This window comes from Physeter macrocephalus, chromosome 11 (assembly GCF_002837175.3).
Source record: "Physeter macrocephalus isolate SW-GA chromosome 11, ASM283717v5, whole genome shotgun sequence".
Lineage (NCBI taxonomy): Eukaryota > Metazoa > Chordata > Mammalia > Artiodactyla > Physeteridae > Physeter > Physeter macrocephalus.
In genome coordinates, this window is record NC_041224.1 from 11997080 (window position 1) to 12011296 (window position 14217).

At 48.0% G+C, this 14217-nt stretch overlaps 1 protein-coding gene across 3 annotated transcripts in view; it reads left to right on the forward strand.

Moving 5' to 3' along the window:
* Positions 1-800: 800 nt before the first annotated feature.
* NMT2 (N-myristoyltransferase 2) overlaps positions 801-14217 on the forward strand; it is a 60450-nt gene continuing 47033 nt past the window's right edge. For all 3 annotated transcript variants that reach the window (XR_003681606.2, XM_024116368.3, XM_024116370.3), the window contains exon 1: positions 801-965. Coding sequence is in view for 2 of the 3 variants with exons in the window: in XM_024116368.3 (XP_023972136.1) it covers positions 856-965 (110 nt within the window). In the remaining variant the exon portion in view is untranslated. The remainder of the gene's footprint in view (positions 966-14217) is intronic.

Here is a 14217-nt window from a genome sequence, read left to right on the forward strand (position 1 = left end):
CTTGGAGGTCTAGGTCATAACCTTCACTTGAGGACGCCAGAGGGGCCTCACTCCCTGACACTGTCCAAGGCCCCAGCATCATGGACAAGTCCCATTTGCCCCAAGATGGTTGTGGTCTAAGCTGTCCAGCAAAAACAGGGGCAGTTCCACGTTTTTCTCTGTCAAGAGTTTGAGGGCTGCGAGTCTCGTCGGAACGGAGAGGCGGGAAGGCTGGAAGCACTGTGTTTTGACTCTGGCTTTGATTTGATAGTACACTGGAAAGACAGAGACATATGAAATGGAACTTTTACAAAGCGTACGTGGTTGGGGATGAGGTGAAGGGCAGGGGTTAGGGTTCTGGAAATCAGTGGTCTTGGCACGCCTAGCCCTGAGTAAGAATTTCCTGCCAAGAGTTAAAAGTCTTCCCAATACGAAGAGATGTAAAATCGCGTTGCCTGTGCTCCCAAAACGAAGACTCAGGATTCGGGGTCTTCAGGTTGCGCCATTCAGAGGCGAGCGCAGGGCTCAGGCACCGGCCGGGATCCAGGACTACGCTCCTGCGCGCGGCGGCTCGCGACCACCCCTACTGCCCCCCGCCCCGCCCCGCCCGCTCCCTACCCCGGGCCACGGGGGCGCGCGGACCGCCCTCCACCCAACCCGGGCCGCAGGGGGCGGGCCCGGGGGGCGGGGCGGAGCCAGGCGAGGCGGGGCGGGGCGAGGCGAGGCGGGGCGGGGCGAGGCGGGGCGGGCACGCCCGCGGCTCCGGCGCGGAGGAGACGGCGGGCGGCGCTAGAGGGAGCTGCTCGCCGCGCCGCCTCCGCCGCGCCGGCCCCCAGCGCCAGCTGCCGGAGCGCCGCCCCAGCCCGCGCCGCCGCGATGGCGGAGGACAGCGAGTCCGCGGCCAGCCAGCAGAGCCTGGAGCTGGACGACCAGGACACGTGCGGGATCGACGGGGACAATGAGGAGGAGACGGAGCACGCCAAGGGGTAGGCGCGCCCGGGACTCCTCGCGGGCGCCGGCTCCGGGGCGCGGCGGCCGCACCGCTGAGCGGCGGGCGGCCCCCCGCGTGGCTTTCGCGGGGCTCACGGGCGGCGGGAGGTCCGGGGGGGCGCGTCTCGCTCGCGGAGCCGCGCGGCGGAGGCGAGGCCCCGGGTGGGCGGGGAGGCGCGGGGACCCGCCACGCCGCTGTCATCTGCCGAGCGGCCCGCCGGCCCTCGCGCGTCCCCGTCCCGGCAGGCGAGACTCGGTGGCACCGAGGGGGGCGCGGCGCCCTTCCCTTTGTGGCGGCCCGGCCGGTGGGAAGTGGTCCTCCTCTCTCCGCTCCTTGTCATCCTCTCGTGAAGTCCTCCCACCCCTCCCCCAGCCGCCACCACCACCGGGAGAAAAGAGCCGCTGATGGCGGGGAGCGGCTTGAGATTCGCCCCTGCTCGTTTCGGCGCCGCTGGCGGGGAGCTGCGGAAAGTTGTGCCGCCCCGGCCGCCCCGCCCCGCGCCGGGCCGGGCCCGGGGCGCCGGGGGTCCCGGCCAGGCTCCTGGGGACGCGGAGGTTCGCCGCCGCCGAGCGGGTCCGCATCTCTAGAAGTGGGTCAGCATCTCTAGAAGCGGGTCCGACCTTGATTTCAGCTCAGTCTTGGGGAGCAGCTCCCGCCGACCGGACCCGATCCTGCTTGCCGGTTGATGTCCAGAGCCATGCGTTTTAACACCTGATCAGGTTTCTTCCTCCTTTAACTGGCTCATTTTCTCCCTCGCAGACTTGATTTGCTCTCCGGTTGGAGAAAAGATTGCTTCCGGTGGGGCGGGGGAGGGTATTGAAGTTCTGTTTTTGTAGGTAGAGGAGGTCATTTTCAATGCTGCCTGGGGTTTACGTTACCCTTTTACCCAGTTGAATGCGAGCTAAGAGCTGGCACCGAGCCCTCATCTCCTTAGAAGTGAGATTTTACAAACCGTGGTGACCGGGGAAGAAGTGGGTCAGCTTAAAAACATGATAGGGAGGCCGTAGTCACAGATGGCTTATTTATTCAGTTCATGGAGAGGATTCTTTAGATGATTGATGATTTAAAGTGTAAAGTATTTGCATTCTTTTTAACGTCTGCTTGAAGATTTGTTTAAGAAAGGAACTTTGAGCTTTAATGTGTTATAAAATATTAAAAGATCAAGAAAAAGAAAAGCTGACTAAATGTATCTTTCATTGGCATGAATATTTTTCAGTGGCAGCTGCAAGTACAGAATGTTATCAGTCTGGTCTAGAATGTTTTTTTTTAAAGAGAGGAAAGGAAATTCTGCAGACATCTGAGCTCGACTTCTGTTTGTGCAGTGATAGAAATTTGTCTGTGATAGATAGCTAAATATAGATATGTTATTGAAACAATGGCCCTGGTGCCAGAAATGGGCCCAGATGCAAATATGATGCACTACCCAAAAAACTTTAGCTCCTGTCTTTCTGGCAAGGCCCTGGACGTCTGCCTTCTCCACTGTAATGTCTGTTTGTTGTTCTTCATCCTTTGGAAGGTTTGATTATGTACTTCTTTGCTTATACAGTCAAAAATGTCCATGGTACAGAGAATTACTCATCCGTTTACCCGTTGATCAGGACCTGCCCCCGGGAACCTTGCAGGAGGCTGTGCGAAGTTCCCAGATTAGCACCCAGAAGCATCTCCATGCCTTCTTCAGACATTTTCAGTTTTGTACATCGGCACATTCATTACATGTTAGCACAGTTACTCAAAATTAGAGCTGCTCAATGGACTGAAAGGTTTTCACCAAGAACAGATAACAGGATTTCAGCTTCTAGAAGGAAGAAATGGTTGTAATGGGTTTATTGTAGTCTATTAAAATATAAGGAGATTAGTGAAAATCCAAGTTGCTGTGCTAGTTGGACTGCTTTTCTGGATTTGACTTCACATGCTGTGTGCCAAATTTGGGGGAGTAATTGTGTTTTATTTGGCTCGGGTACTGATGATATGGCTCAGTGGAAACCTAGATTTTTTTTCTTAAGTAGCTCAAGCTTGTAAATGTTAAAATTTAAAAGACTCCTCTTTTTGACACCTGGCCTCTTCATTCCACCAGTTTAATCAGGTGACAAATAATGAGGCTTTGGAGGAATGGGTATGTACACGCTTTACCTTTTAAAGGTGAGTTATCACTTTGAGGCCACTAGGTGTGGGTCCGTGCACAAAGCAGTCATTTACTAAATAGTACCCTTGTGGCCTATAAGAATTAATTCACCCACACTATTGAGTATAATGTATTTACTGGTTGTCTTAGACATATTAAAACTAGAGCCTCGGGCTTCCCTGGTGGCGCAGTGGTTGAGAGTCCGCCTGCCGATGCAGGGGACGCGGGTTCGTGCCCCGGTCCGGGAGGATCCCACATGCCGCGGAGCGGCTGGGCCCGTGAGCCATGGCCGCTGAGCCTGCGCGTCCGGAGCCTGTGCTCCGTGACAGGAGAGGCCACAGCAGTGAGAGGCCCGCGTACCACCAAAAAAAAAAAAAAAAAACAGAAAACAAAAAACTAGAGCCTCAGGGAAAAGGAAATTACCAAATTAGACTCTTTTGTCCACACAATGTAAATACTACTGTGTATGCTTTTCTTCCATTTTTATAGAATTTTTTTAATGAATTAAAACAGGTATTTCATTTTGTGGATAATGCCAGAAGTCCATAAATGAAATATGACTTTTGTTCAGTTAAAAGCAATGGCTGGGCTTCCCTGGTGGCGCAGTGGTTGCGCGTCCGCCTGCCGATGCAGGGGAACCGGGTTCGTGCCCCGGTCCGGGAGGATCCCACGTGCCGCGGAGCGGCTGGGACCGTGAGCCGTGGCCGCTGGGCCTGCGCGTCCGGAGCCTGTGCTCCGCAACGGGAGAGGCCACAGCAGAGGGAGGCCCGCATACCACACACACACAAAAAAAGCAATGGCTGACATATTATAAAATACTTGCATCTCACTATCTCTGTATCTTATTTTGTGGAAAATGTGCTCTTCGTTTAACTTTTTGGTCCACCCAAGTATGAAAGTAGCACACCACTACCCAGATTTCATGAATTCCAGAAATCATGGGGGAGGCAAGGATTATCCGTTTTAATTAGCAAGACTAAATTCAGAAAAGTGTAGCTTTATTATCTTCAAACGATATGCAGCAATTAGAAGTAGACCAACAGAGGATTACCGAGAAACATGCTTTAAATACTGCTTGAGCACATGATTTACAGTTAGAGGAAGTGTGTCTTTGTAAAGCGTTTGAGGGAACTTGAAAACTTTAAAGCATATTAAAAGTTCTAAGGTAGGACTGGCGGTCCAGTGGTTAGAATTCTGCACTTCTACTGCAGGGGACACGGGTTCGATCCCTAGTCAGGGAACTAAGATCCTGCCTGCTGCGCCGCGTGCCCCCGCCCCCACCAAAAAAATGTTCTAAATAATCTGCCTACATAGGTAAGAATTACCTTCGCCTATCTTCTCCTTGCCCCGTTGAACTGCGTCTTCTCCATTTGTACAATAGAGTGGGTCCTGGTCTTTATCTCTTAGCCTGCCTACCCCGCGTTAAGCATAGTTACTGCCCCGTGGTGGAGATAGGAGCACACAGCTGGCCCTACATGAAATTAGCATTCAAGTTGGCAAATCTCTCTCCTTGCTTTACCAACACTGGCTTGCAAAATGCATAGTTCCTGGATGAACCGATGTGTTTCATCTCCTTTGCACGCAGAGAGCCTTTCCCTCATTGTTCACTGAGGTGAATAGAGGCAGCTGCCAAGAACAGTTACATAGGGAATAAAAGAAGCATGTATGAAGATGCCTATGTTGGCAGATAAATGACCAAATTATCCCCTGGAGTAGATCTGAAATAGTTTTGGTATTTGAGGGGTATTCCCAGACATTTTAAATAAGTTATTTTTCTTAGAAAAATTAAAGATCTGATATTTGGGAAAGATTAAAATTAAAACTTTGGAACTCTTTTAACAGAGACCCTAACCTCTCTTTTCTTACCCCCAATTTAAAGAGGAAAAATGGAAGTTATTCTGTGTGCACTGTGTTGTTAGTTCTGATTTTATCTGTTGTTGAGGTGGGTGGGTGGGAACTTCTCCTTAGTCAACTGCACAGTCGGTGGGAAGATGCAAAAAATTACTGCAGCTCTCCAGAGATTTCTCTTGTCATGGAAAACTTACGGGCTGATTCAAAGCTGCTCCTCTGAAATGTGATCTGTTATCAATAGTATAAATCTAAATGGAAAGGTGAGCTAACAGCCCTTGCCCAAGCAACCTCCCAATTTAGGGAATGACATTTAAAAGTATCAAATGTCGGTTCAGGCTTAACATCTGAAAGGGTGACATCACCCTGAGGCCCAGAACAAACTTCTGGCAGAGCCTGGCTAAACTCTAGGAAGTCTCCAAGTATAGGACACCTACTGTGCCATCTTGAAATTGTTTATTAACCTGAGTGTACACGGTAGGTATTTACGAGTTCAAGTTAGTTACTGGGTTAACCCTGGGGTTGGAACCAGGTTCTGTACCAAGTTCAAGAAAGAGGTTGGTTGGTTGGTTGGTTTGTGGTTACTCCCATTGAAAATATGTAAATGACTTTTACTCATTGTCTTCTAAAATATGCCTATTAAAAATGCAAACAGTAAAGTATATGGAGAGTAAAAGCCCCCATCATCTCATTTCTAAGAGCTACCACTAATGACAGTGTAATCAAGTCACCCTTATTTATATTTATATACATATAAATACACCTACACATACATTTACATAAATAAGATCGTACTTTATACACAGACGCTTTTGTTATCTCTTACTTTCCACTGACAATTAGCCTTTATATTTATCTGTTTATATGTGTATATAAATGTATATGTAACATAAATAGGATCATACTTTACATAGACTCATATTACCTTGTATTTTGCACTGACTGTGAGTGTTGTCTGCTGGACCTTTCTGCGGTGATGGAAATGTCCAATACAGAGGTCACTGGCCACTTGTGACCAGTGTGACTTAGGAGACGACTTTTAAATTTTATTCATTTTTAATTCATTTAAATTTAATAGCCCCATGTGGGTCATGGCCATTGTGTTGGACAGCTCAGATCATATCCTGCCTTTGAATTTTGTAAGCCTTCTCGGTACTCAAAATATTTTCTTATTCTTTTTGTGTGTTTTGCAGAATATGGTCAAGTTTCCATTCTTCCTTTTTTTTTTTTCTCCTTCTAGTGGTTTAGGAGCTCTATATCTTATTTTTCTTCTTCTAGGAATTATCATTAAATTTCAAGCAAGCTTGCTTTTTTTCTGTATTTCTCTATCAATGTCAAAAATTTACCAATGTCCAAAATATTCTGTGTACTACCAAACAAGACAAACCATGTAGGATGTTTGGATTTCTCCTTCCTTTACATTTCCTAGATTTTGTTGAAATAATCTGAAATTTCAATTCCATGTGGCTTCTTTTATTTTTGCCCTTATATCATATTAAAGCTTTTTTCTTAACTATCAACGTTACAGTCACATCCATAGTATCAAAAACTTCTTAAACTTTCCTGACTGCATTACTGTTTTCACTACTTACCACTATTTCTTATAAACTACACCCTCTCCTTTTCTTCTTTGATTATCTTCTCCCTTAATTTTTTTATTAGAGTAGGTGGACGATATATTTTCTAACTTCTTATATGTCTGGAGATGCCTTTTTTTGCTCTCACGCATGAACCAGAGTCTGGGTGTAAGTGAATTCTGTGATAATCGTTTTCCTTCAAACTCCAGAAACACTGTTTTATTATCTTCTAGCATTTAGTTGTACAGATGTTTCTCTGCCAATCTGCTTCTCTTTCTTTTATGGGTAGCCGTATTCTTTTTCTTTGTTTTGACTTGTTTTTAGTCTAGAAGCTGGTAGGATTTTTCTCCCAATTTTCCTAAAACCCAAGTGTTTCCACATCCTTTAACCTTCCAGGATCACTTTTTTCTTTAATAGCTAACAAAATGGCTCAAGCTCATACGTATTTGTGGCGGTCTCGTGGGGACCGAGGTTTTCGTGGTCCTCCAGCACGTCCACGTGGCCCCAGCTGCCCCATCACTCACTCCTCATGCTTTGGGTCCTATAGCATTTCTCCCGAGACCTTTGACCCTGGTGGAATCCAGTCAGCTCTCTTTCATCCCCCTCCCCCGGCAGGAACCACTAATACGGGGCTGTCCTGCACAGCATTTGCTGAAGCTTTTGTGAATCAAGAGGGCAGGGGTTTGATTATAGCCTAGGGCAGAAAACAACTTCAAGTTCAATGTCAGACATCATTGTTCACCAAAGGGATTTACTGGCGTCCATCCTGTGCCCCCCATAGGCCACGGCCTCCCTCAGTGTCCCTCTGAGAGTGGCCTCTTAATCCTCTCACCTCTACCTCTTCTCCAAGTTCAAGGTCCAGCTCCAGTGTCCTTTCTTTCATGATACCTTCTCTGGTCATTAGAACTGAGGGTGACAACCCCTGGCGAAGGCCCTGGGACCCTTTCTGAGTGTATCCTTCACGCGTGCCTTTAACCAGTCTCTCTGCCCCCCAGCCATCTTCTCAGGCAGACCCTTGTTTTACGGGAAGGAAGCTCTGGCTCACAGGTAAGTGACTTCTCCAGGGTCACATGGTGCGTTGTAGGTGGGAACAGAGTTTTCGGTGTCTCTCTCTTCTTTTTTTTTTTTTTTTCTGTTTTTGGCCTTACCACGCAGCTTGTGGGATCTTAGTTTCCCAACCAGGGATGGAACCCACATCCTCAGCAGTGAAAGCGCTGAGTCCTAACCACTGGACCTCCAGGGAACTCCCGGTGTCTCTTGTTTAACATGTATGTGTAACATCTACACACTGGCTCGCATAAAAGATTTCATTGTACACATAGAATTGGTTGTCTTGAAGTAAAGCATGGCTGAACTTTATTGGAATTGAGGACCAGCAGGTCAGGAAGGCGGGTCTGTCTGTCTGTCTAGCCTTCCCTCCATCAGTCCGCTGCCAGCAGGCTGGGTCCAGGCGGGGGTGGCAGAGGGTGAGCCGGCAGCCGGAGGGGGTTGTCACGTGGTACCACATGGCCATTTAGGGCCAGGCCTTCAGGGAGGTCTGGAATCAAAGTAGTTTTCAGAGAAGGAGATAATAAACAAGGCTGGCACCTCAAAACATGCCTACAGAGCACGAGACATGTGTCTACCTGTCTGCTCACACAGACCCCAATCCTTGTAATATCTGGGAATTGCACACATAGGTAGCTTCATAAAGGTCTCTTGAGTGGATTCCAGTGGTTCCCCATCTTCACTGACAGGCTAACTTCTAACTTAAAAGATGTTCCCCCGTGTGCGTTAGGAAGATGTGAAGGATATCCTTTTCCTGATTCTGCTTTTGAAGGATGTGGACCGTGGCATCCTTGGTGGCGCTCTTTGCTGTACAGGACCCAGCATGGGAGAATGAGAGCTCATCTTTTGAACTCCTCCTGCTATGGGCTTCTTGCCTTGTGTATACATTTGTTTTTTCTCACTGAATCATTGTAATAACAGGTGAGGAGACTGAGGCCTCTCCTGGTTTAAATAACTTGCCCAGGCCACATCTTAGATTCAGATTTAGGTCTTGGGGCCTCTCGCTGTCTGACCGCCCGACCCCTGCCTGTTCACAAACTGCATGGTCTAGTGGACTCTCAATACAGAGCAGTTTGTTTGATAATGTTTCAAGTTCGTCTCCCCATATGTTGTAGATTACCAGCTTCAGCGCCTCTGGAGCCAAGATTCACCAGCGTAATGGGCATACTTTCGGGTTGGCCAAAAAGTTCGTTTGGGTTTTCCGTAAGATGTGATGGAAAAACCCACATGAACTTTTTGGCCAACCCAATAAATGTCAGTGAATTTAAAAGGAAATAAATGCATACATTTCTTTGTTTTAAAAGACATTGCACCTCGATTGTAGAAGACCCTTTCGGAGTTCGTCTTTTGGTCTCGTCAGAGGACTGCGTTTGATGATAGCATCAGTAGTTGCAATAAGATCCTTTTTCTTCTATGCTTCTTTCCTGGCTGGCTCTGCTCCTTTCCGGTTCGAGTTCCGTGTAGCCCACAGTAGCCTGTCACACACCAGCATCCTTTCCCTCCCGCACTGCCGTCGTTCACGCCTCCACCAAGTCAGATTCTTGTAAGAAGCAGCATGGGCTTAGGAATCCGGTTACTGAACATCTCTGGGTGGTAGCACTGCCGGAGGAAGCCGCGTCAGCCCCTCGGTACCCGGTACCCCAGCTCCACGGCCCGGCCTGTGCAGCGCCCGCCACGGGTGGCGCTTCTGGGCGACGCTTTGAGTTCCTCTCAGTTGGTGGCCCGTCACGGGAGAGAACCCAGCACACGGTCACCCGGTGCGGGCCCCAAGCTGAGCTGGGATTTACCTTTGCAAGTTCTGTTTTGTAAGCACATTGCACTTCTGTTGCTGGCTTGAACACACACGCCAGGGGAACATGGGCTCCTCTATTCTGTGTTCACGCCATGGTCACGTTCATGTACTACTTTCCCAGAGAAAGATGGCAACTCAGTTCCTATGATGCTTTCCCACAATTTCTTCATTTAGTATTTGGCAGTGGGGTAGATACTTGCTCTTTACTGCCCTTGGGTATTTATTAACATTTTAAAGAAATCGAAGAAAGAGCCCCTGAAAGCAGAGTTCCTTTTTTATTTTTCCAGTTGAAGTTTTTTAAAAAAACCCTTTTTGCAAAAACGCATCATTTCTAAAATGGAACATTAGAATGTATCACCAAGCAAAAAGACGATGACTTGGCATATTCATTTACACATTTTCCGATTCATATATATTTACAAAAATGCAAATACACTGCTCCTCTGGTACTGGAAATTCCTGTTTGTCACTTGATGTGCCAGGACCATCTTTCCAGGGTGTTAACAGAGCCTTCTCCGGAGTCACGGGAACCGGCTGGCTAGTCCATCATATGACTCTGTGGGGATAATAGAATATCCTCGTGTGTTCAGTCTCCTGTTGTTGGGTCCCAGTGGCCGAGGCCGTTAGTGGCCCCTTCCTCCAAAGGAGCAGGCCCAGGGGGTGCTTGTTGGAGATGGTAAGTCTCCCTGGACCAGGTGAGCCCGGCACACATCCCAGGGATCCTAGGGATGGCCGAGAGCAGGTGAAGGGATTCTGGATCTTCTTCCGGCAGAACTTCCCCACTGAGGGAAGCGAGACTTTCCTGTGAGAGCGACGTGGGCTTCTGTGTCCCATGCTGCTGTTATTTTGGGACTCGACCCGCACAGCTCGACCTGTACACTAACTAATAGAACGTCTGTGTATTACCTTTGATTTTGTAGACACCTTTTTTTAATTATTATTTTTTGAATAGGTAGTGTGAGCATATGGTACAAACTTCAAAAGGCGCACAAAGGGTATCCAGTGAAAAGGAAGTCTCATTCTGCTAGCCCTGAGTTTCCCTCCCTGTGAGCGGCTCCTGATGCGAGTTCCTGGCACGTCCTCCTGGTGGCTTTCTGTACGTGTACAAGGACGCGGGGCAGGTGCACGCGTGCATGGGTGTGCTTACGTGTGCACGCACATTCACCAGCAGTGGGAGTGTGACCTTCCATTGCTGCACCTTGATTTGTCACCTAACGGTGTGTCTTGGAAATCCTTGCGTATATGTTCTATATCAAAACGCATAGACCACCCTCATTATTTATTTATTTATTTATTTTTTGGGGGGGCCGCGCTGCACAGCTTGTGGGATCTTAGTTCCCTGACCAGGGATTGAACCCGGGCCCCCCGGCAGTGAAGGTGTGGAGTCCTAACCACGGGACCGCCGGGAATTCCCCCAACCTCATTTGTTAAAAGGCTGCATGCCATTGTTGAATGGGTGTCCCATTTCTCTCTCATTTAATCTGTCCCCTGTTCATAGATCATGAGATTGTTTCCAATCTTTTGTGCTAACAAACAGCGCTGAAATGAGTATCCTAGGATGTATAGCACTTCTCCAGAATATTCCTTCATAAATATTTTAAAAGTCTTTCCAGATAACAAGTTGTAAGGAGGCGGTGTGGTGTGTGGAAATGAGTATTAAACCAGGAATCAAGAAACTCCTGTAGCTCTCCCGCAGTTGGATGTTGGAATACTGGTCAGTGCACCTCTCTGGGTAGGAGCGTCTCGTCGGGAAATTGAAGCATTTGGCTCTCAAAGTGTTACGGTCTAACAGGGATTTAACAAGTACACACATGGTCCTGGGCCTGGTCCCTACCCTCAGGGATAAGGACCACAGACCTTGTGCCACGGGTGCTGTCAGGCCCCCAGAGCTCCTTGGATTGACTTTCTGCTTCCATAGCCCAAAGGTCAGGGGGCAAGATAAATGTAGGCAGAAGAGAGATGCCTGTCCTGCCCATCTCCTGGCCTGTCCCACTTTTCAGCTGTACTTCTAGGCACTGCCCGCTGTTCTCTCTCTATTAGACACTTTCTCTGAGCCCTGGGGTGTTTCTGTGCTTTTTACATTTATTTTATTTTATTTTCTTAATTTATCTGAATGAAGTATAGTTGATTTACAATGTTGTTTTAATTTCTGCTGTATGGCAAAGTTATACATATACATATTCTTTTTCATATTCTTTTCCATTGTGGTTTGTCACAGGATATTGAATATATTTCCCTGTGCTCCACAGTAGGACCTTGTTTATCCATTCTGTATGTAATAGTTTGCATCTGCTTGTGCTTTAAAAAAATGTCCTTGTCTCTTTCCTCTGCCACCGCAAAGTGGACCATGACCTCTGGCTCCCTTCTGGACCTGGGAGGTCCTGTTCTTTGTGTGTGAGAGCTCCAGGTTCACCTTTGTGATTCCTGGAGAAGAGAGACACCTGTGCGACCTCTGCTTGGCCTCTGACCCTTGACTGTCCACTGAAATCATGTTTTCTCTGCATCCCGTTTCTGGACTTTGTACTTGGTCTCATATCCCAGACTCATCACTCAGCCCTTCCACTCGAGGTCGAGCTGGTGTTTTCTCTGTTCCAGTGTTTCTACCCTTCGGAGCCATCCGTCCCTGGAACCCCTCCAGGCTAGATGGGATTTGACCATGACCTTCTTGCCGTTGGTGCCTCCTGGCCCCTCCTCGCAGATTTAACCGCCTGAGACGGCGATTTGCCTTCCCCTCCGGCATGTCTTGCCCCTTACTTCTTCACCAGATTTTTCTAGGGGAGAGGGGAAGCCCAATATTTTGCCACACTCTGTAACCACAAGGATTTCATCAAAATATGGAACGTTTATTTAATGAAAGAATTGAGTAGGTCCATGGGCAACATCGGAATATACAAAAGAGAGAGTAAAAAATGGGTATTGGATCTAGCAAGGGAATTCACAAATAGGAATATCATTTGAAAAGCACATTGAATTGTGAACTTTGCTGACACATTAATCTTATTATCTATAACAGCGCTAATACGATATTGAAATGAATCTCAGCCAGAAAAAAAGATTTTTTTTGACTTGTGAATCGTCTTCCTTCGGTAAACTCTGAAAGGCCCAGAAATGAGAAACGTCATAGAAGTAGGAGCTAGTGTGTGTGGGCTATTCTTCTATCGGAAAAACATTTGTGAGCGTAAGAAAAGGCTGTAGGAAATAGGGTAGTTTTTCACTAGTCTAGACTGTCTCGAAGGTTATACTCTGCCAACATGCTCAACCTTTTTAGAAAACTTGATTTTTCTGCTTGTTTTGTTCACCATTTTATCTTTTGGAACAGTTTTACCTAAGATGCAAGGAAGTAAGCCTTTAAGAAATTTGCCTGTGGGGGCTTCCCTGGTGGCGCAGTGGTTAAGAATCTGCCCGCCAATGCAGGGGACACGGGTTCGAGCCCTGGTCTGGGAGGATCCCACATGCCGCGGAGCAACTGGGCCCGTGAGCCACAACTACTGAGCCTGTGCGTCTGGAGCCTGTGCTCCGCAACAAGAGAGGCCGCGATAGTGAGAGGCCCGTGCACCTCAATGAAGAGTGGCCCCTGCTTGCCGCAACTAGAGAAAGCCCTCTCGCAGCAACGAAGACACAGCCATAAATAAATAAATAAATAAATAAAAATATATGGAAGCCTCTACTAAAAAAAAAAAAAAAAAAGAAATTTGCTTGTGGAATAGCTGGACAATTTGAATGTAGTTTTTCAGTTACATGTAGTGATCTTAAAGATATCCAAACAATTTTTAGGAGCATTTTACATATTTCTTCCTTTATTCTGATCTTGGATAATCTGCAAAGACAGGTCTCACTTCACACACTAACTTTCACGCTAGACTAGTTTCTGGCCAATGAGTACTGATAAAATTTTATGATGAGTTAACATTAACTCTTATTAGAATTGGGTTTTTATGGGAAGTAGACCCCAAATGTGTTGAATAATAATGAAATACTTGTGGAAAGAGAAGGCTAATGAGATAGAACATATTTTCCCACATTTAGATTATAGTCAGAGGGAAAAGAACTAAAACCTTGGAAACAGCCCAATATCTAAAAAAGGGGAATTGGTTAGCAAACTAGACCAGAAGCTAGCAAAGGGACTCATCCAGGTCCTACTCCAGCTGGGCCCGCATTGCTCAGGGCTTACTGGTCAGCCAGCGCTGGGAGCCAGCCACTCTCTGCCGCTGACACCCGTGGAAATATTGGAATTGTTGGCTGGTCCTACCGTGACCTCTACCCAATGCTCCAGCCTCAGTAGCTACCGCTGCCTGCCTCCTTGGCTGACCTTTATAATGATAAGGATCATTGTCAGGCTTCCGCCCCTCACTGATCATAAACTTCTAGGGCAGCTTTGAGCTCGGAGCCCTCCAAGGGCTTCTCAGTGACGTACCGCTTTGACCAGAGATGATGTGGCTTTAAAGAACTTCTGACGGGTGTTTCCTCCATCAGCCCCAGGAGGGGAAGGAAGGTGCAGAGCCAGGGATGAAGCTCCCGCGTTGAAGAGGTGGCTGAAATCTGCTGGAGGTGAGGCCGTGACAAAGCCGGGTGATGACAGAGGCAAGGTTAGCTTCTTGCTCTGGACTGTGCATCACGCTTGTGCGGGAAGCGGGTGAAGAACGCGTGTCTGGAGTCACACACATGAGCCACTGACAAAACAGACTCACTCGTGGACCTTCAAGAACCTGAACTAGGGGCTTCCCTGGGGGCGCAGTGGTTGGGAGTCCGCCTGCCGACGCAGGGGACGCGGGTTCGTGCCCCGGTCCGGGAGGATCCCACGTGCCGCGGAGCGGCTGGGCCCGTGAGCCGTGGCCGCTGAGCCTGCGCGTCCGGAGCCTGC